This window comes from Neomonachus schauinslandi, chromosome 14 (genome assembly GCF_002201575.2).
Source record: "Neomonachus schauinslandi chromosome 14, ASM220157v2, whole genome shotgun sequence".
NCBI classification, from domain to species: domain Eukaryota; kingdom Metazoa; phylum Chordata; class Mammalia; order Carnivora; family Phocidae; genus Neomonachus; species Neomonachus schauinslandi.
In genome coordinates, this window is record NC_058416.1 from 52,112,131 (window position 1) to 52,135,830 (window position 23,700).

Here is a 23,700-nt window from a genome sequence, read left to right on the forward strand (position 1 = left end):
TGAGACCTTTCTTGTTTCTTGAGAAAGGCTTGTATTGCTATATACTTTCCTCTTAGGACTGCCTTTGCTGCATCCCAAAGATTTTGAATAGTTGTGTTTTCATTTTCATTGGTTTCCATGTATTTTTTAATTCTTCTTTAATTTCCTGGTTGACCATTCATTCTTCAGTAGGATGCTCTTTAGCCTCCATGTATTTGAGTTCTTTCTGACTTTCCTCTTGTGATTGAGTTCTAGTTTCAAAGCATTGTGGTCTGAAAATAGGCAGGGAATGATCCCAATCTTTTGGTACCAGTTGAGACCTGATTTATGACCTAGGATGTGATCTATTCTGGAGAATGTTCCATGGGCACTAGAGAAGAATGTGTATTCCGTTGCTTTGGGGTGGAATGTTCTGAATATGTCTGTGAAGTCCATTTGGTCCAGTGTGTCATTTAAAGTCTTTATTTCCTTGTTGATCTTTTGTTTAGATGATCTGTCCATTTCAGTGAAGAGGGTGTTAAAGTCCCCCACTATTATTGTATTGTTGTCGATGTGTTTCTTTGCTTTTGTTATTAATTGCCTTATATAATTGGCCGCTCCCATGTTAGGGGCATAGATATTTACAATTGTTAGATCTTCTTGTTGGATAGATCATTTAAGTAGGATATAATGTCCTTCCTCATCTCTTATTACAGTCTTTGGTTTAAAATCTAATTTGTCTGATATAAGGATTGCCACCCCAGCTTTCTTTTGATGTTCATTAGCATGGTAAATGGCTTTCCACCCCCTCACTTTCAATCTGGGGGTGTTTTTGGTTCTAAAATGAGTCTCTTGCAGACAGCGTATCGATGGGTCTTGTTTTTTAATCCAGTCTGATAGCCTATGTCTTTTGATTGGGGCATTTAGCCCATTTACATTCAGGGTAACTATTGAAAGATAGGAATTTAGTGCCATTGTATTGCCTGTAAGGTGACTGTTACCGTATATTGTCTGTGTTCCTTTCTGGTCTATATTGCTTTTAGGGTCTCTCTTTGCTTAGAGGACCCCTTTCACGATTTCCTGTAGGGCTGGTCCAAAACCAATATTACACTATAAGTTAACTAACTAGCATTTAAATTAAACAAATTTTTAAGTGATGACCAAAAACAATGACAACAACAAAGTTTGTGGACTGATCCTATCTGATTTCAAGACTTCTTCTTATAAACTATAGTAATCAAGATAGTGTGGAACTAACATAAATAAAGACATAGTTCAATGGAACAAAACTAAGACTCTGGAAATAGATGCATATATCTTTGTCAATTGTTTTCAACAAAGATGCCAATGCAATTCAGTAGCAGGAAACAAAGATTTATCAACAATTAGTGCTGTATTAATTGGCTATACATTTGGAAGAAAATAAACATTGACCTTTACCTCACACTATACATAAAAATAACTATACATAGATCATAAACCAAATTGTATAAAATCTAGAAGAAAAAATAACAGAAAATGCAAATGATCTTGGGTTCAGTAAAGATTTTTTTTTAAATATTAGCAAACCAAAAAAGCGGTGTATAAAAAAGGATTATAGACTTCATCCAAGAGGGATTTATTCAATTTGAAAGGCTACCTCATAATTTGAAAGCCAGTGAATGTTAATACATCATGTTAACAAACTAAAGAAAAATCATATGATCTTGTCAATTGACACAGAAAAGGCATCTGATAAAATACATTTAGTCATGATAAAAACTCTCAAAACAATAGGAATAGAAGGGAACTTCCCCAAGTTGATAAAAAGCATTAAAAAAAAAATTCCAAACAAGATTCACAAGGTTCTTAAGAATTTATGCCAGCAGAAATGATACCAGCTTGGACTAAAAGGGATAGTGTATAAAATGAAAAGAAGGCTGTCATACCCTACAAATTATACTGACAGGAAGCAGGCTGATAAAAGAAGTCAGCTGTAGACACATGCTACCTTTCATAGAAAAGGGAGGATAACTCAAAGGATGGAAACAAGAGTCGAGACTTGAACCAGAGCTCAGAGGGTGGAGCCAAGAGCTGGAAGCCAAGGTGACGGCCAAGTTTTACTGAACTTACATTGGAGTCTAATCAAGGAAGTCTGCCTGGAGTTCACTTGGCTAGATTTTCAAACTGTTTTGGACAAGTAAGGCCATTTTTTTTTTCCATATCCCGTCTTTTTAAACTGGAATAGCTGTAACTCCTAAGTTTTGCATGTTCCACCATTGTATGTTGATTACGTTGGAGGCAGGTCACTTGTTTCTTTAGTTCCACAGGTCCACTAATGGAGAGGACTTTTGCCCTGAAGCTGTGCTTAATGGATTATACCAGAAGCCTCTGTTCCTTTTTTTTTTATTTGACAGAGAGAGACACAGAGAAAGAGGGAACACAAGCAGGGGGAGTGGGAGAGAGAAGCAGGCTTCCCGCTGAGCAGGGAGCCCGATGTGGGGCTCGATCCCTGGACCCTGGGACCATGACCTGAGCCAAAGTCAGATGTTTAACGACTGAGCCACCCAAGTGCCCCCTGATGCCTCTGTTCTAACCTGATTTATGTGACTTAAAGGATGAGATTTGAGACTTTCAAGCTGAAGAAATTTAGATGAGATCCTGGACTTTGAACTGATGGAATGATATCCTTGCAAACCTTGGGAAGGTGCTAATGTATTTTACAGTGGGACAGACATGGATCACTGGAGGCCAGAAACTGGGCCCATGGTAGGCAAAATTCTAAGAATGACTCCCAAAGAGCTTCTCACTTGTAAAATCTCCTCCCCTTTGAATTTGGTTGGAACCCGTGAATATGATCACATATCACTCACAAAAGGGAGATTATTCAGGTGGGTCTGATCAAATCACAATGGCCCTTTTTAAAAGCCTTTTCTTTAGATGGCAGCACAAGGGGAAGTCAGAGAGAATCGAAGGCTAAGTACTCAATGTGCTATTGTGACTTTGAAGATAGAGGGAGCCATGGGCAAGGACTGGAGAGCAGCAGCTCCTAGGTGACAGCCATTAAAGAAATAGAACTGTACTTGGCGATCAACCTGAATGACGTTGAAAATGGATTCTTCCCTAAAGCCTCCAGATAAGAGCTCAGTCCAGCCAACACCTTGTTTTTAGTCTTCTGACATCCTAGGCAGTGACTCAGGTGAGACTGCCCAGAATTCTGACCTACAAAACTGTAAACTAATAATGAGTGTTCTTTTAAATCGTTATGATTGTGGTAATTTGTTAGGGCAGCAATAGAAAACTAATACATGAAAAGATAAGATGTGGTATGTCCATACAATTTAATACTACTCAGCAATGAAGAGGAATGAATTATTGATACACACGCAAAGAATCTCAAAATAATTATGTTGAGTGAAGGGAAGCTACACAAAAATAAGAGTGAATGCTGTATAATTTCATCTATGTGCAATTCTAGAAAATGCACACAATTCTACGGTACAGAATGCATATTATTGCACAGGAATAAAACGTAGATATACAGGGCTTTGACAAAATCTTCCAAGATTATGTTTATTATCTTGTTTGTGATGGTAGCTTCACAGGTATAAACAGAAGTCAAACTTCATTAAACTGTACATTGTAAGTATGTGCAATTTATATCAATTATACCTCAGCACAGCTGTAAAATAATAAAAATAATCCTACTAGACAACTCTAGAAAAGATGCCCAAATAACATTTTCATTCAAAAGGTGGAAAATACAGAGAAGTAAGTAAAAACCCCTGTTAATTTAGCCTCTGGTTCTAACAAATTGATAAAATAAATTGCATGTACTAATATCCTCTATATTTTTAGAGAAATATAAAATATTTTAAAGTTTACAATCTAGAAAGAACAAAATGCTTTCTTTGTAATTCTTCTGAACTCACACATTTTAGCTGCCTACTGTCTAGTAACATCATTACAGTTAGAAAAAAAAAAACAAAATTTAATCAGGACTTGGTTTGCTCTCTGTTTCTCACATTGCTTAGTGATCTCTAAGTAATCTGCTTTTCTAAACTTCTGCATCACTTTCTGTCTATTCCACCACTTAATCTTTGACTGTACACTGTGGTTTGCTATGCTGTAATGGTTTCTTACACGAATCTTATCTACTTAACAGAATTCAAAGATACTTGAAGGCCAAGAGTTAGTTCATTCATTCATTAAATACTGGCAGTTCCAGGTATGCTGGTAGGAGAAACATAAATAAAAATTCGTCCTCCTCTCATAAGGTATTCAAGAGGATATAAAGTCGTTTATTTTTTATTTTTTTCCAGTGAGCCACCTAAAGAATAAACCACTTTTCTCTTTCCGTGATAAATGTGAGGGAAAACCTATTTGGATAATCCATACACGTAAAAAGCGGCTCTAAGAGCAAGAAAAAAAGCCTTCCTTTAGGGGGGAAAAAAAGTGGATCATGAAGTAAGACATGTTGCCAGGAAGACTGTAAATAAAGAGAAATAAGCATATATATTGAATAACTTCTAAGTACCAGGTCCTATGCTAGGCAACTTTACATACATTATTTCACTTCATCTTCATAATAATCCTACAAAGTCCAAAGATTAGCCTTCTTATTCTTCAGAAAACAGGAAAACATAGTTTAAATAATTACTCAGTCACTCAGAAGAGGAATATCAAGACTCAAAATAGAGATCCAGCTGATCCCACAGCCTAGTTTTTTCCTGACTGAGGAAGATTCATGAGCAAAAGCACAGCGTCCTAAATTCAAATAACAACAGTCTAGTTTGACTAACGATCAGGATATATGTGGGCAATTTGGGGAGAAGCAGCTAAAAATCAATCTGGGTACCTTATGTTTTTCCTTAGAGATATTGACCAAAAATGACTTAACACTGTAAGTGACCACTCATTTGCCCTAGTTGTCATCCAAAGTTATCCCATTGTTGTGTCACAGTTATCTGATAATTAGGCCAAAGCCCAATCAGAGAAAAGTGAATAAAAAAATAGTTTCCTCATGTTCTCCACCCCTAGAGATCAATTTGTTTTTACATGGTCCCAAGGACTTGGACTGCTACTGAAAAAGACCAAGAAGTTCCCCTCAAGTTCACAGAAGTCCCAGAAGATTTAGGTTAACTCCTAGGAATATTTAAGGGAAAAGGCTGGTTGTGGAGTTATCATGGTAATCTGACTTGCTTTCAAGCTGGAGCAGACTCGTCAGTAGAACCATGAATTAAGGCCGTCTATGTAGTTCTGGGTTTGTCCATACATCCAAACACTGGTAACAGATTACTATGGTACATAAAATAATTTGCACCTGTACTTACCTTATTTAATCTCTCCTTTCTCACTACTTGAATAGCCATCTTCAAATCCAAATCTGTATTTTGCATAAGAGTTTCCTTAAAAATGTGAGCTTAAAATGGCTAATCTGAGGAACACATAACTGCATGGTAAATATGCTAACGGCTTACGTCAAAGGATTTCACAGCCCATCTGATTCTGAGTGATTCTGAGTGGCACTCCGTCTATCAATCAATGTCACTAAAATCTCTAATGAAAATATTGTGTTAATAACTTAAAACTGATGATATCATATATTGAGAAGGGTATGTTTGGATGATTATATATGAACCATTCTAAATTTACTTCAGGCTACCCAATGGATCCTCTGATTAGCAGCTAATGAGCCTATTATTAAGATCTCAGGTTCATTAGCAAACATGATACATCAAGTGCCTTAATTTAGGAATCAGAATTCAAGTCCTGGTTATCACTTATTAGCCATGTCAGCTAGCCTCGATGAACCTGTTCCCTCATTATAACCACAACTTTATAAAACTGCTTTGAGGGTAAAATGACATAACTGAAGTAAAAGAACTCTGATAACCAGAGAACTATGCCAACAGTGCTGTGGTGCTTCCCCGGGTGTGGCAGGCCTTCAGGGAAGGGAGGGCCTTTAATGTGTTTATAATCCTCCTCTGAATCACCATCAGTAGAAAACCCAAAGTTTCACTGAAGCTGAATATATAAAAATTCACTAAAGGTATGTCTCTAGGGTACCAAATCTGAAAAGGTGCATTTGGGGTTTCTGGTAAGAATGAGTTTGAGTCATAGAATTTGAAGGATTAGAATAGGACAAGGTAGATACAGCCTACAGCAAGGACAGAGCAAGGTAGCAATTAAAGCCAGGCCCAGACCTGAGTCATGGACTAATCTCTCTGTCTTCCTCCAAGAAGACAACCAGCCCTCAGTGACACTGGCTTTTTTGAGGGAGCTCAAATGTTGACATCCAAGAAGAAAAACCTATTCTCACTTTCAGACTATCTAAAGAAAAAGGCCTTATTTACTTGATGGGTATCTTATCAATGAGAAAATTTCTTTGGTGGTTCCAGGCTACTATAACAAATTACCATAGACTGGGTGACTTACATAATAAACATTTATTCTTTGGGGTTCCGGAGGTTGAAAGTTCAAGATCAGGTGTCAGCATGGTCAGGTTCCCAGTAAGAGCCATCTTCCTGGTTATGTCCTCACCTGGCCTTTTGTTGGTCCTTGCATGCAGAGTGAGATCCCATGTTTCTTTTTATAAAGCCATTAATCCTATTATGAGGGCCCCCCCCCACTGATGACCTAATCTAACCCTAATTGCCTCCCAAAGGCCCCACCCCTAAATACCATCACATTGAGGGTTAGAGTTTCAGCATGTGAATTTTGGGAGGGTGCATTCAGTCCACAGCTGTTGCACATAAAAATCAAGGTCCTGCAAGGTGTAACAGATCATCCATCAAAGTGTAACAGATCTATTCTGAACCAAAATTAATGTGACATGAGCCTAAAGTTTCTGAATATAGAAGAAACATCAGAAAGGCCACCAATTAACCATCTATGGAAGTCATCAAAGAACAATGTACAGTAACAATGAAGTTCAGAGTCAAGAGTTGAAACCCAAAGCTACACGTGGCCTTTGTTTTGTTTTTAATTATTTATTTCCAGGCAGGACCACAATGGAAATGATGGATTTCAAAGCTTCCTCATGTATGAAACCGGGTGCAAGCTAGGAAATCTGATCTCAAGAAAAAGATCAAGAAAATATGATGTTTAGACAAAAAAACTCTGTGGACAGTATGCAGGTGAATCCCCCAAACTGGAGTACAAATTGTGAAAGAAAACCTTTTTGACCTGAAACTAAAAAATACGTGAAGAGTTCAAACATCGATTGCTTAAAATATTCCAAGTACAGTTCTAAGTGCCTTACATGTGTTAACTCATTTAATCCCCATAACAACTTAAGAGATAAGAATTATTACTTCCCCTTTCTAAGAAAGGAAGACAAAAAGGACCAACTTATAGAGGATCTGCTTCCAAAAGAGCAGTTACCTGCTCTGTGATTTTACTCTAATGGACCCTGAATGGGAAGGTGAAAGAGTGTCAAGAGAAAGGCCACGAATTCTAAGGATACAATCTTATGAGGCAAGATTCCCCAAAGTTTCTCAAGTGTGGTGTCCGCCGTTAACCATGTACAGGTGAAATGGCTTTTTGTGTGGTTGCTCAGGATGCCAATTGTGATTGCATGGCCTCCAAATCAAACCAAACTCTAGGGCTGGGCTACAAGTCAGGGAGCTGTGCATTCTAATCCTAGTTCCAATACCTACTATAGGTTTTAGGACAAAATAGTCTCCTGGGTCTCAGTTTTCTTGACTATTAAATGGAGATAATACTCTCAGGACTGTACAAGGATTAAACGCAATAAAATGTAAAAAGCATAGCAAAGAGTAACACACTATTCAACAACATTAGCTCTATCCCTTTGTCTAAGCATTTCCAAGAGTCCTAAAAGACTTTAAGTCTGTAAAAAAATATGATAGAAAATAAAATCCTTACAGGCTTTAAAAGCAATATAAAAATCTCTGAATGAAGATACAACATTAAATGAATAATAAAGTTCATTAGGTCAGTTGGCTAAAACTCAGGTAATGAAGTCAAAGTTCAATGCTCTTAGTCTGGCCTTTTTGTTCTCACAAGGTATGTGACTGTTCCATTTTCCAGAATGATCTTTTGGTCAAAAAAGAGCCCAATAATTAAACAGGTATTACAAACAAGGCCCACAGGTTGTACAACTTAGGAACAGAGCTAAGACTACAACTTCTGTGTCTAAAACAAAACACACACACACACACAAAACCAACCCTCTGTGTCTTGAATACCACATTCAGTGAATAAAAATTCTCTTTTTCTCTCAAGTATCAGTATTTGTGGTGCAAAAATAAAAGTCCAAAAACTTGGTGAGAATAAAACGTTTCCACAAATTATATAAAACCTATAAATAGTACAAGAGGCTGGAAAGAGTTTCAAATAAGGTTGTGAGATGTTTGCTTCAAGTTTAATGCCTTTTTTCATTTCAATAACAAGAGTATCCCTATAAATACAAAGTTAAGCCTATAATATATATTCACACAAAGAATGAACAAACTTCAAAAATAACATTTTTTCATTGGCAAAATCAGTAAACAAATTGGCAAATGTGTCAGATAACCATCTCAATCTAACATTTTATTTAGCAGATAAATATTTGTAGAAAAGCTGTAAATTATATAAATACTTTTGTCAAAATGCTAAGTGAAAGAAGCCAGATACGATAGATTACATATTCTATGATTCTGTTTATATGAAATTCTAAGAAAGCAAAACTAATGATAGAAAACAAATCATTGTTCACCAAATGCCAGGGATGGGAGGAAGGGATTGACTGTAATTGGACACATGAGTTTTGGAGGTGAAGAAAATGTTCTATATCACGATTATGGTGGTAGACAGACAACCATAGTATATGTTTTCTAAACTCACTGAATCCTATAGTAAAAATTGGAGAATTTTATGTGAAATTGTATCTCAATTTAAAAAAAGGTTATACACAACAAATCAGCATGCTTTTCAAAGAATCATTTCAGTAAAAAATATTTTACTTAGTAAAAAAATATTTGTGGGTAATCTGTAAATAATATAAATATCTTTTAAATCATAAGTGGTATTATCTTCTGACTTTTTTTTTAAGATTTTATTTATTTATTTATTTATTTATTTATTTATTTGACAGACAGTGAGAGAGGGAACACAAGCAGGGGGAGTGGGAGAGGGAGAAGCAGGCTTCCCAGGGAGCAGGGATCCCGACGCGGGGCTTGATCCCAGGACCCCGGGATCATGACCTGAGCCGAAGGCAGATGATTAACGACCACCCAGGCGCCCCATCTTCTGACATTTTTATAAGAAATACTCTTTAAATCTTCTAGAAAACCAAGCAAAACTAAGAAGTACTTGAAAAGTGACCTTGAATGCAATTTAAAACCCTCCAAAAAGGTTTCATAAGCTCAGTACAATGATGAGGTACTCGGCAGGTCTCTCAATATTTTTTCCAGAATGTAACAGTATACCAGAGATCATAAATTTGGGTTGCACAGGGGCCACGTAGACAATACAAGTGAGTGGCATGGAGCAAGTGTTTTTGTGGTAAACTGCAGAGCCCATGTCCCTTCCCAAGTGAGCTGCTACCACTGGGTCCTACTGACTGATGCCAGGAAAGAATACAGACCTCAATGCAGCCAGAGCTTCTGATGTTTAGAGAAAAGCGAAAATCTACACTTTATGTGTAGATTTTTCAGAATGATGGTTCAAATTTTCAGAATGATGGTTCAAATTTCTTTTGTAACACCATATGGGCCAAATGAAACACATCCATAGGCAGAATTATGACCTCTGGTCCATAGTGCGTGCTTTCTGAACTTTTTCGATAACAAAGTCTTGTCATTTTTCTAACTGCTTACCTCTTTATTTGCAGTGAATCCGGAATAATGGGGACTACTAGTGCAACGGAAGTAAATTCATCTCAAAATTACATAAAGACTAGTCACTTCTGGTCTTTGGCAGAAAAACCAAGTCCTGTTTACATTTCTAAGCATACTGGTTGGTAAGAAAAGGAAATATCAGTTAGAATGAAGGAAAAAGGGGTGAGGAAAAAGTGAAGAAAATCACAACTTTAAGATCATAGTCAGCTTCTAGACTGCAGAGCAACAAAATAATCCATGTGTTGAAATTTGAGAACTTCGTTGCCCCAACTAGTCCAACCTGGCTGTAAATTTCGAGCAAACAATTCCAAACATTCCCCATCTGGCTTGATATAGTCTTTTAGAACCTCTGTCCAAAAAAGAGAAAAAACACAAAAATTACTATTAAGAAAGGAATCAATTTCCTTTTAGCAGTTTAAAGCAGAAAAGCGGGAATGTTTCCTTAAAAAAAAAAAGGGACAGCTAATTAATTGCAAGGATTTCATCACAGGCTTTACTATTTGTAGTTAGAAGTCATTTGAAATAACCACTCCTGAGATTGGAAACACACCATCAGAAATTTCAGGAGTCTTGATTATCAGTTTTCATTTGCAGATGAGAAATAAGAATTTTAACACCCTCACAGGTGACTTTTCAGTTTTCCATTACTGCTAACATATCTCCTGAGTACTAACTTAATTTTTTTAATAAATGTAATCTGTGCATGAAAAAGAAGTATATAGAAACAACACAAAAATAACCCACTTAAAAAACTGAGATAAAATATAAGTTTCTGCAAGCATATATATCAGCAAGAGAGCAGTAAATGAAGAACTGGATACCAATAAAAATATTGAACAATATAAATAACAAATACAATACCCTCATAGCTATGACTTGGTAGCACATTCCATCATTTCCAAAGTATAGATCCTTTTTACCTAAAATTTCACCATAGTATTTCCACAAGTAGTCCTTATGTAATGTAATAATAACTACTAAAAATTGTATTTTATCAGGAAAAAGCTACCTCATACAGATGTTGACTAAATGCTATGATACACAGTAACAGAAAGAAAATACGATAAAAGCTTTTTTTTAAAGCACATGTTCACTTGGATTACAAATATTTAAATCAATTTAACCTTGATCATTGCTGGTTAGCTATATTAACCACATTATAGGAACTGGGTATGAAAATAACAATTCAGGGATGAAAAGTCCTAGAAGAGCATTTTTTAAATATAGTTCTTAATTACTATAGAAGATTGAGCTTGGAAGAAATTTATCAAATTCCCTTTAGGAATGGTAAGTATTCCTTAGGAGTACTTGATATAGGTAAAGTTTAAAAGAAAATATATAAAAAATTTCATGTTCATAATGTTCTCCCAATCACTCTCACAGCAAAAGAACTGTTTATTTCTATAAAAGTATTGGTCCTGTTTATCAAAAATCAAAGAATTTAAAGCATTCATTGTCTATAACCCAACTGAAGTCAAATTTGGGCTTTGATAGCTTTTAGGGGATGCTAACATGAGACTTCTAGTCCTTTCGTAAGTGTATAATTAAATGTTATTAAACCTGAGAGAGAAAGACTTCCCCAGAGTCTTAGAGAATAATAAACTTATATCACTCTTCCATTTTTTCTCCATGAATTCAATGCCTTACCAACCTCAATTCACTTTTAATGTGGTCTAAAGTTATATGAAGCAAAGCTTTCTTTGTTTCTGTTTGTTTGTTCAGTGTTTTGGTACAAATACATTAGCAACTCTATTCTTAAACCATAATCTGGAGTCCAAACAGGCGGGAGACAGCCAGTCAAAAATGCTTACTATTCTGAGCATCCACTATAATCAGTATTATGGAACTTAACAAAGGAAACAGATACCCATGTTTTCTAAGAGTACACAATCTAGTAGAAAAAGATGGCCAGGCACTTGGGAGTTGACAAATATAGTACATAAAACCTAAACCCATTTACTACCTCCTACTTTCTCAATGTAACACATTTCTGCATGTTTTTTTTTTTCCTTTCTGGCTGAGAAAAATAGAAAGTCAAGGAGTAGTATTTTTAAAATGTTAACCACATTTCAAAACAAAGCAAAAGAAATAAAAGCAAATGAATGGAAATGTTTTATTCTTACTAATTTTAAATATCAGTTTAAAAGTAAACTCGAGATCTTAAAAGTTCTAATCACAAAGAAAACATTTTTTAACTATGTGTGGTAATGGATGTTAACTAGACTTATGGTGATTGGTGATCATTTCTCAATATATATATACATCAAATCATTGTACACCTGAAACTAATATACTGGTGTATGTTAATTATACCTCAATTTTTAAAAAGTAAATTCAAATGTATAAATTAAAGAATATGACATATACATATACTTAGATAATTATATAACATCTGACATTAGCAAAACATACTTCTAATCAAAGAAGAGGAAACAATCCACACATAGCCAGTCATTCCCCTTTTGCTCTGGGAACAAAGGGCAGGGTTAGGGGAGAAGGGGCTCCAACACAGTGCACAGAATCTTATCAAACTGTGTTTTACTCTTCAGATAGAAACTGTTAGTGAGTAAAGTAGTAAAAGGAGTGGAAATTCCTCTAAGGTAAAATATAAAAAACAATTTTGATCCAAAGACTTTTAAATCTTTAAATTTTATAAACATTTATAATTGTTAGATTACAAACCATAGCTATTGAAGGCTTATCTTTTAATCTGTAGCAGGAAACTTCAAAATTTAAAAACAGAGTAAATGTAGCAATAAATTAAAAATTTTTGGGTGGGGGGATGGGTTAGCCTGATGATGGGTATTAAAGAGGGCACGTACTGAATGGAGCACTGGGTGTTATACAAAAACCATGAATCATGGAACACTACATCAAAAACTAATGATACAATGTATAGTGATTAACATAACAAAAAATTAATTACTTTAAAAAATTAAATTTTTAAAAAAATCTTGGTGACTCTAGAAGCAAAAGAGAGAACATTTTATTTTATGAATTTACATAAAACAGTTTAAGAACATTTACATGTAAAAGTTCTAAGCATTACATATAGAACATGTACTATCCTAAAACCTAGAGTTAGGATTTCAGAGTGAAATACAATGCAGAAATTGTTTTTTGATGGCTTTAATTTGTATAGCTCTATACCTAAAAATATATGCACTGGCTACATAGTAACATAAATTCAAAAATATAGGGTTACAAATACTTCTTGTCTACCACCACCTAACCAAAATATAAGAATTACATATCAAGTCATATGGATTACCCCCTGGCCCCCCGCAAAATCTAACTTTTCTTTTTTTTAAAGTTCTCAATCCTAAAAAAAAAAAAAAAAAAAAATGTGTTTGTGCTGCCCTCTACTGGGAATATGGCAGAACTGCACTTCATAGATATAGGCTGATTTTTATTAGGATTAATGAAAGACTAATTTTTATTTACTATTTTAAAACCTTGTTTTTTAAGATTAATCTTTAAACATAATTTTATCCTATGTAAAAGGAATTGATAAAGAGTTTAACTGTAAATTGAGAATGAAAGGTTGGATCTTGGCTTTTAAAAGTAAAAAAATAAGCCCTAAGACGAACACTAAATTACGCTTTGATACTCACTAAATGATAGAGAAAATTCAAATTAGAAGGATACAAATTAGATTTCCTCCATTGAATACTGGTACCAAACAATTTTTTTCTCAAAGAACAGTACAATGTCACTCATTTAAGTCATAATATTAATGCAATTAAGAGTCTATGACAGTACAAAGCTTAAAGATAATTATTCACTCAGCATGCCTCTAAGTCAAGAATGGATCATCAGGAAAACATCTGAGTATTTCTCAAATGAAGTAACACTACAAATTCTTCTGCATAAGCAATTTAAGATAACAGAAATCCTAAGCGCTATCAATAAAAATTACCTTGAGACTCTGTATTCACTTTCCTATGTATTCTAGCTCATGAACTAGCCCATATTCTACAAAATAATATGATAGGCTGGGGACCCTGTAGTTTTCCTGAGTGGCAGCTTAAATGTTTTGGGTTTTTTAAGCAGGGATCACCAAATTAATAAAAAAAAAATTCCTCAAAAAATTTTTTGAATAGGAAACAATCACAAATTGAGTATGTCTCAAGGACTTACATTCCTATTTTTGGGGGGGGGGAGCACAGAGAAAGGGAGAGAGAGAGAGAGAATCTTAAGCAGGCTCCATGCCCAGCGAGGAGACTGATATGGGGGCTTGATGTCACAACCCTGAGGATCATGACCTGAGCCAAAATCAAGAGTCGGACACTTAAGTGACTGAGCCACCCAGGTGCCCCTACATTCCTATTTTTTTAAACTCTCACTTGAAAAATTTAGCATTTACAGAGCTTCTACTATATACTACAGAATTTCAAATATATTATAAGCAATCCTCACAACTCTAAAAGATTAAGTATCATTAGTCGCTCTTTAAATGAGGACTCTGAGGTAAAAAATGGTTAGAGTAACTCATTAAGTAGCAGAGCCAGGATTCAAACTCATGTTAGTCAATCTCCAAAGCTAAAACTTTCCATTATTCCTTGCTGCTTAGTTTCACTGAATGATGAACATTTTACTAAATAAAGCATTAAGGCTAGTAAGAATTCTAGGCTGCAGCAATTACCTTTCCAATAGTTCAGAAAAGCAACACTACCTCAACATAAAACTGAATCTCTACCAAGTATCAAGGGGATTCTCACTATCTCTCTCTGTCTGCTTTTCTGAGCTCCTGGTTTCAAAACAAGCAAGGGATAGAGCCCTCATAGTGAAATAAAGCCCCTAGTAGAACTACAATCCTTAGCTGCCCCAACAGTCTTTAGTCTATCAAGGACAGTGAGGGAGTAACAACCAATAATAAGGGGAACCTAAAAAAAATGGTATAAAAGGAAAAGCAGAGGTGAAATAAAACTAATCTATACAGCACAGCTGGCAATCCCACAAACCTATCTCTTGCTTCAACGGTTCAATAATCTTGTTCAACAGTCTCTGGATGGAACAGACCCAGGGACCCCCTTCTTCCAATCTCTGACTACCCTCCGACCACCTTCCAATCTCCTTTCCAGGAACAACCTCCAGGACCAGCCACCCCATTTTTTGTGGTTAGCTCCTTATTGCTGACAAACGGTGAGCTCCCAGATTCCTCAGAATAATTCTCCCAAGGTGGAGGCCACTGTTAACTGTCTGGTCAACCTGTATTTGCAGACCTCTTACATCCACCTCTCAGGGCTTCTATTTGGACTGTGACGATGTGACTCCAGAAGGCCTAGGCACTTCTTCCTCAAGTTGGCCAGGCATCTCTTAGAAGATGCAAAACCAGTGCGGCAGCCACGCCCTTTCCAAAACATGAAGAATCTCTCCCAAAATGAGTGAGGCAAAGCCGTAGATGCCATGGAAGCTGCACGGCCCTGAAGAACAACCTGAACCAGGCCCTTCTGGATATGTATGCTCTGGGTTCTGCCCATTAAATCCCCATCTGTGTGACTTCCTGGAGAGCCACTTCCAGATGAGGGGGCAAAACTCATCAAGAACTTGGGTGACCACCTGACTAACCTCCACAGGTTGGTTGGTGGCTGGTCCTGGGCTGGGCCGGGCCAGTCAAGTATCTCTTCAAAAGGCTCATCCTCAAGCACAACTAGGAGCTTCCAGAGCCCAGCAGCCTTTGACAGGCACCTCCACATCCCCCTGATGTCAGAGCTTCTGCCTGTGCCTCTCCCTGCAGCCACTAGGCAGCCCTCTAACCATCATAGAGCCCTCTCTCAAGTCAGGGACCAAATGAAAACAATAAAGCTTTTGTAACAAAATAAATAAAAACACTATTCATAAATTCTGCTGTAAAATTTTAGAGTATTAACAAAAATAAAACATCCAATTTAATTTCCAAATCTCTACACCATTCAAATACTAAATTCAATCCTTTCTTCAATTTGACAGACGTCATAACAATTCTATTTTATAAAAACATACCAGCAAGCGGTGGCTTATGTGAATGAAGAGTACAGGGCACACTGACAATTAACTTGTGATCTGGAATGGGAAGTACTTTTACATCTTCATTCCTAATTAAAACAAAGCAACAAAGTAAATTATATTTTAAAGGACAATTTTTCATATATAAGTCACAGTTGCCTTGATTTTTTTCACCTTTCAAATAGAATCTGAATTTAAAAATAAATTCAAGAATAGAAGCAATAATGTAAATCAGCAATTTAAGTACTGAGACATTACCAAAAATTTCCTTTTCTTCAATAATGACACTTATACACTAGATAAAAGATAATATAAAATTTCATGTACCATACCATTCACACTTTTCTGGTCTGGGCCATTTTCAGATTTTCAAAAATGTAAAAATTAAGGAAAATCAATGATCATTATACTATTAATTTTGTATACATTTATACAATTTTGTATACATTTATACAATTTTGAAAAATCACTTTTCCTACCTTAATGGTACAGCAGTTTTTTCTCGAACTCTCCCCAGTATAAGACCTTCATAAGGCTTTTTGTGTGGAGAATCTAACGGGAACACAAATTCTCCTGAATTGGTGATCTGATAGGAGACAAAAAAAACAAAACAAAATAGAACCATACATCTGTAAATATCCAGGAAAGAGTTTGGCTTTTTTTCTATCACTATACAGTTTCTGCCAAAGAGAAAGAAATTAAACCTCTGGGCTAGTGCTATCCAATAAAAATAAATGTAAGCCACAAATGCAAACCACATGAGTAATTTAAATTTTCTACTAACATTAAACATTAAAAAAAGTAAGAAGAATGTGGAAGCAATTTTAATTATATATCTAGTTTAGTCTCACATATCCAAAATACTATTTCAATATGTAATAAATTCAAAAAGTTACTGAGGTATGTTACATTTCTTCTTTCATACTAGGTGTTTGAAATCCAATGTATATTTTACACTTAACATCAATTCAATTTTTGACAAGCCACATTTCAGGTGCTAAAGAGCCACACATGGCTAGTGAGCATCACTTGGACAGAGCAGCTATAAGGGACTAACATATTTTAAATATCACTTTATCATCTTACACATAAAAATCTACTTTTCATTAAAATGTATTCCTGAAACCATGTTATCATTAATTCATTTATTCATTCAAATAATATTTATTGATTACTGGCAATGTGACTAAGTGGATTATAATAAAGTATATCTTATTAAACTTTACAGAATACAGTGTCATTAAATACTGTCAGAGCTAGAATTAGTAATAAAAAAAAGCTCAGAGACTGATAAGATAGACAATACTTAGTCTAATCCCTTGGCATTTTAATCCAGAAATTCAATTTTGTCATTTCATCCTGGAGTGATCATACTCTCAAAGACTCACTTAAAGCTAATCAAATTGAAAACAATTTATAATAGCAATATCAATTAACTAGCCATTAAAATACATATTTTCACCATCAGAATATTCACAGCTATTATCTATTGAACCTTTTACTAAATATCAAGATAACTAAGAAGCCAAATCAGTAAAGTCCTATTATCACCTCTAGGGCCCAGGAGAGACAGCATCTCTTCCACAGAGTGCTGTATAAATACAGGCAAATTCTTATTATTTGGATATATTTTATATTCAATGCAAATTACTTCTTCTGTTATAACAGTACATATAGGTACCTAACAGTGTTTCATACAATATACTGTATTTTTGTTTTAAACTCTAGGCTTATCATATCATCTCTTATACTGATTAGTACTACAAATGAATAGGGTAGTCTTAGATTTTATGTATTAACATTTTACTGGTTTTGATTTCAGAAGGTACCCTTTTCCTGACTTTGACCCCCATCTCTGACAATAAAAGAACTGTCATAATGTACAGGGTAGAATGGAGTTTTATATTCCCATCAATGTCCTATATACCAAATCAACCAAAGCTAAGCCCAAAGTATGTTATAAAAGCAAAGATACCACTGTTAATGTTTGTGTGCTAAGTCCATTAAAATAGGTGCAAATAAACAATATACACACCTTTTAGAAGATATACCAGTATACCACAAAATACATACAAAGTACATAAAAATAGAACTCTCCCGTTTAAAATGAACGTATCAGCTATACAAATATTAAACATTCAATTGATAACAAGTTGGCTTATCTTTTTGAAATGTAGGAGGGCTTTTGCAAAATTCATCTAAGTAGACAACGCATCTTTATTATTTTTTTTTTTTAAGATTTTATTTATTTATTTGAGACAGAGAGAATGAGAGAGACAGAGAGCACATGAGAGGGGGAAGGGTCAGAGGGAGAAGCAGGCTACCTGCCGAGCAGGGAGCCCGATGCGGGACTCGATCCCGGGACTCCAGGATCATTACCTGAGCCGAAGGCAGTCGCTTAACCAACTGAGCCACCCAGGCGCCCCAGACAACGCATCTTTAAAAGGATGTCCAATGGACTCTGAACTGATGCCTTATTTTTCTGTATTTTTTTGTTCTTTATAGTAAACAGAGATTAATTAAAGATCATTCAACCAATCCAAGAATTGGAGTCATTTCTTTCAAAATAGGCACAGCAGCACATAAGGCACTGAGGACCTAAGTTAAAATTTCAAGTATGTAAGGTTCTTGGTTCTTTCCACCTCTTCCATGCTGGGTTACTTAGCTATTCTCCCTCCCATCCCCAGCAACATAAGAAAAAAGAAAAAAAAAAACAGGAAAGAACCTACAAAGGGTGACTGAAATTGTGGATGCGTAAAGAGCAAGAAGATGAAGGACAAAATTATTTCTATGTTTCCTGATAGATTCTCCAAAGTTTTTGTTTGTTTTTTAACTACAGACATCAGAGCTTTTTAGAATGTCATCCTGATATCTCCCTGAATCAAATATTTCCTAAGGCCAGCAGTTTGAGACTCTACCACAAAAAGACACAGAACAAAAAGTAAAAAGCCTTTGAGAATAAGAAGATATAAGTATTTAGCATCAAAAAGAAACAAGTATTTAGTATCAAAGTAAAAGTTTTAAATAGACTGTTTTGAAGAAGTAGAGCAGTGCCATGTTAAGTATTAAAAATTAGATGCTATATTTATGTGACTTATATGTCACACTATATTAACAAATAAGTTAATTTTTCAACTTACTTTTACCCAGTGCCACTCAGCAACTATCTCAACAGACCAAGAAGGATAAAGTTCTTCCTTTACAAAACGTAGGTGCTTCTGTCTATTGGTCACCCAAGTAATGATAAGACAGTTTGGAGCCGCCAGTTTAGGAATGGGTATCTGCTTTATTTGCAATGGTGATAAATAGCTGTACCTAAAAAAAAACAGAAAAAGATATTAGCAAAATTCACTGCAAAAAGGAAAAATAAGCAGACAGAAGACCCATGTAATATTGACTCCACAAAGCTCCTGTACCTGTTTATTTGTATAACTAAACGTGAAGCCACAGTGACACCCAGTGGACACATTATTACATGCAAGTCAGAATTTACCCTTTTTCATTTTTAATAAGATAAAATTGTCAGGCTAGCTTTATCATTTCTAAATGTATTACATTTCAGTAATTTCACTAATATGCTTGTCTCCCATTCAAAATTAATCAAATATCATTGTTTGGTTTCCATAATCTGTACATTACACAGGGACCCCATCACAGTGAGTCTTGAAACTATCTCAATATTCCACTGTATTTTCAACCCTCAATCTATCATCTTGCTTCTTTCTCTTTTTTTTTAAGATTTTATTTATTTGACAGAAAGAGAGAGCACAAGCAGGGGGAGCAGCAGGCAGAGGGAGAGGGAGAAGCAGGCTCCCCACTGAGCAAAGACCCCAACGTGGGGCTCGATCCCAGGACCCTGAGATCACAACCCGAGCCAAAGGCAGATGCTTAACTGACTGAGCCACCCAGGCACCCCATCCTGCTTCTTTCTTATTCCAATCAATTCCACTGGCTCTTTGAAACCCTCATGCTTTCAGGGTGCCTGGGTGGCTCAGTCGGTTAAGCGTCTGTCCTCAGCTCAAGTCATGGAGCTCCCTGCTCAGCTGGGAGCCTGCTTCTCCCTCTCCTTCTGCTGCTCCCCCTGCTTGTGCTCTCTCCTCTCTCTCTTTCAAATAAATAAATAAAATCAGAAAGAGAAAGAAAGAAAGAAAGAAAGAAAGAAAGAAAGGAAAGAAAAGAAAGAAACCCTCATGCTTTCATTAAAAAAAAATTCTATAGTCTTGCACCCCCTAATCATTAATAGCATAAAGTTTAGTTTCTCTTGCTGGAACTACTTGCTCTACAAAATCCAATCTAATGAATGTGGGCCTTTCTCTAACACCCAATACACACAACAGAGAGAGGAGAGTCCGTATTCTCCTAGCTCCCCTATTAGCCGCTTCCAGGCTAAAACTCCTCCACATTTGCATAAAATCCACTTCTCTGAGAGATATGCCATCTGGCTGTGCTAGAATGTAATGTTCTTTATTGAACCCATTTCTTTCTCACTCTCCATAATCAATGAAGCTTTAAGCTCTAAGATCCTTCTACCTTACTAACACAAATCTTGCCATTATCCTGGCAATTTCAAGGCACAATTTATATAATGTGCAAACCTCAACTATTCTTCCCCTAAACAAATACAATTGCATTCATCCCAATAATCCATTCCAGTTACCTTAACCTGGACCTCATCATTACTCACACTGATTCCATCTCTGAAACTAAACATTGATCTATCTCTGGCTGTAACCTTCTATCCCTAACCTATTCTTTGACCTTATCAAAGCAAACCGTGCCCCATTCCTCTACTTTATTGAGTCTATCATTTCTTCCTGCACACGTGCACCTCTTCTCCACAGACTACCAATCATTTCACTGCCCTCTCATTAGCACCCTAAATTCCCATCCACCCCTTAACCCTTCACCCCACAGCTCCTTCAAACCTCTAATCTTCAATTCAACCCAGCTTCCACACAATTCAATTCAACCTCTTCATATGGGGAGAAAAATGCAGAAGTGAAGAACTGGGTCAATTAAACCCATTCTCAGGCTCTCAAAATGACTCATCAATTCTTTTACTTATCCTTAGTCAACTACAAACCCTCTTCTCTTTTCAAATCTCTTACCTAAACTCACTCTTGGCAGATGAAGTTAACTCATGTATCAGTAAAAATAAAGACCACCTGACCCCTTCAACTACCTAACCCCCTCTCTCTCCTTATATACCTTCACTTATCCATTTGTATACATTTCCTCTTAAATCAAATGGTACGGCTTCACCTATCTAAAGCTTACCCCTCCAGCTGTGTTCTTATTCCCATCTTCCGGTATCTTACAATGCTAGTTATTCCTCTCCTTCTGTGTCTCAACCTCTCTAGCAGTTCCTTACCATCAGCCTAGGTTTTAAAGGAAGAAAAAGAGAGAAACAGGGGAGGTAGGGAGGGGAAGAGAGAAGAGAAATTCCCTCAATTCTACAACTAAGCTAAGGACTGGTATGCATTTATCTTTCTACTTTGTCTCCTTTATTTTATTCCTCAGTTGACTATAATGAGGTTTCTACTACTATACCTGCTCTGGAAAAAAGTAAATGACATCCTAATGGCCAAATGCAATAAACACTGGAATCCAGTTCTCACACATAGCAACTGTATAATGTGAGGATATGATCAATAGTATTTCCTAAATAAATGAGTAAAACAATTCATATCTCATGCACCCATTTCCTACCATCCAGACCAGTGCTCTTCTAGTAGACTAGCATTTCTTATAATCAAAGTGATAACTTAAAAAAACTAAGTTTGCCGAAGTATGAAAAACATCAGGTCAAAAATTTGAAGTTTGATGTTCCCAATAACTGCAGATTCTTTGATTGCCTTGATTTTATTTAGTTGGGTTGATGTGCGGTAAGGGGGGAGGAATGAAATATTCCATTTTTTAGTTTTAATCTCCTAGAAATCACTGAGCAAATTCCAAAATATGCATCTTTATCACTAAGGTAGCATTCTTACCGAAAATATTTAACCTGAATCTCATGAAGGAACAATCAGACAAATCCAAATGGTAGGAAATCTACAAAAAAGGAACATGGGATCTTAAAAAAGAGTCAATATCCTGAAAAGTAAAAAATGGCCAGGAGACTATTCTGCATTAAAGGAAGAAAAGAAAAATAAAGACCAAATATAATGTGTGATCCCTGACTGGAGCTTAAATCTGAAAACTGAAAAGAAAAATATAGCCATAAAAGAACACTTTGAGAAGAGGTTAAAAAAATATATATATATACATATATATATATATATATATACACACACACACACATAATGTGTATTTGATAATATTATTAATGGCAATTAATGGGGATGGAGAAAGAAAATACACACAAATGTGGTAGAATATTAAAAACGGGTGAATCTAGAGGAAAGGCAATTTGATATTCATGTATTATTCTTTCACTTTTCTCAAAGTTTGGAATTTTTTAAATCAAAAGTTGAAGGAAAGAAACAATACGATAAATCATTACCAAAAAATCATAAACATATACTTACAAGCTAAAAAAACAAAAAATTTCAAAAAAAATATTTTAAACAAAAAATTTCAAAACATGCTTATGTAAAAGTATCATAAAATATTATAAAAGGAATGAGTTTATTTTTCAGAATTATAAAAGCTGCCTCCAAAGATATTGCTAATTATGATCAAGCATTTACTTTTTTAAAACTTCTAAAGACTATTCAAGAATAACATATAAAAAAACTATCAATTTTCATTAAAATAAAAGGCAAATGAAATTTAAATTTAGTATTTAAAAAAAAATTCTTACAGAAAACTGGAACACATTACCAAAGAATATAAAATTGGACTCTTTGATTCTTTTGAATTTAACACTTAACTCTAATAATGAGAAATAACTGGGAACAGTCTTCAACAAATGATGCTGGGACAACTGGATATCCAAACGCAAAAGGATAAAATTGTGATTCTACCACACATCATACATAAAATTAAACTCAAAATGGATCAAAGACTTAAACGTGAGAGTTGAAACTCTTAGAAAACATAGGTGTACATCATTGTGACCCTGATTAAGGCAATGGTTTCTTAAATACAACACCAAATGCTCAGCAACAAAAAGAAAAATAGGTTAAGCTGGACTTCAACCAAGTGTAAAATTTAGTGCTTTGAGAAGACTAGAAAGAAAGTGAAAAGGTAACAAGAGAAAATGGGAGAAAATACTTGCCAACCATATATGGTAAGGGCCTAACATCCAGAATGTATAAAGAACTCTTAGAAATCAACAAAAAGTAACTTAATTTTAAAATGTGCAAAGGATCTGAACGGTCAGTTCTCCAAAGAATATATAAGGATGGCCAATAAGGACATGAAAAGATGTTCAATATAATTAGTCATTAGAGAAATGCAAGCCAAAACCACAGATATCACTTCATACTCATCAGGATGGCTATAACTGAAAACAAACAAAACAGAAAATAAGTGTCACTAAGAATGTGGAGAAACTGGAACCCTCATATGTTTCCAGTGGGAATGTAAAATGTAAAATGACACATCCACTGTGAAAAATAGTTCAGTAGTTCCTCAAGAGTTAAAGGCAGAGTTACCATGTGACGCAGCAACCCTACTCCTAGGTATATACCCAAGATAAATGAAAACATGCTGTCTGGAAGCAGGCAACTACGAAGTCTGATGGAGCAGGCCTTAAGACTGCCCTCTCTTGTACAATCAAACTTTTTTTTTTTTTTAAGATTTTTATTTATTTATTTATTTGAGAGAGAGAATGAGACAGAGAGAGAGAGCATGAGAGGGGGAGGGTCAGAGGGAGAAGCAGACTCCCTGCCGAGCAGGGAGCCCGATGCGGGACTCGATCCCGGGACTCCAGGATCATGACCTGAGCCGAAGGCAGTCGCTTAACCAATTGAGCCACCCAGGC

At 35.6% G+C, this 23,700-nt stretch overlaps 1 protein-coding gene across 2 annotated transcripts in view; it reads right to left on the reverse strand.

Annotated features, from left to right (window-relative positions):
* Positions 1-9,988: 9,988 nt before the first annotated feature.
* METTL4 (methyltransferase 4, N6-adenosine) overlaps positions 9,989-23,700 on the reverse strand; it is a 34,718-nt gene continuing 21,006 nt past the window's right edge. Inside the window, exons 5-8 of one of the 2 annotated variants that reach the window (XM_021686227.1) lie at positions 18,914-19,088; positions 16,253-16,359; positions 15,771-15,862; positions 9,989-10,134 (exon numbers count right to left, since the gene is read on the reverse strand). In XM_021686227.1, coding sequence (XP_021541902.1) covers positions 9,989-10,134; positions 15,771-15,862; positions 16,253-16,359; positions 18,914-19,088 — 520 coding nt within the window. The remainder of the gene's footprint in view (positions 10,135-15,770; positions 15,863-16,252; positions 16,360-18,913; positions 19,089-23,700) is intronic. The other variant, XM_021686229.1, reaches the window with a different exon arrangement.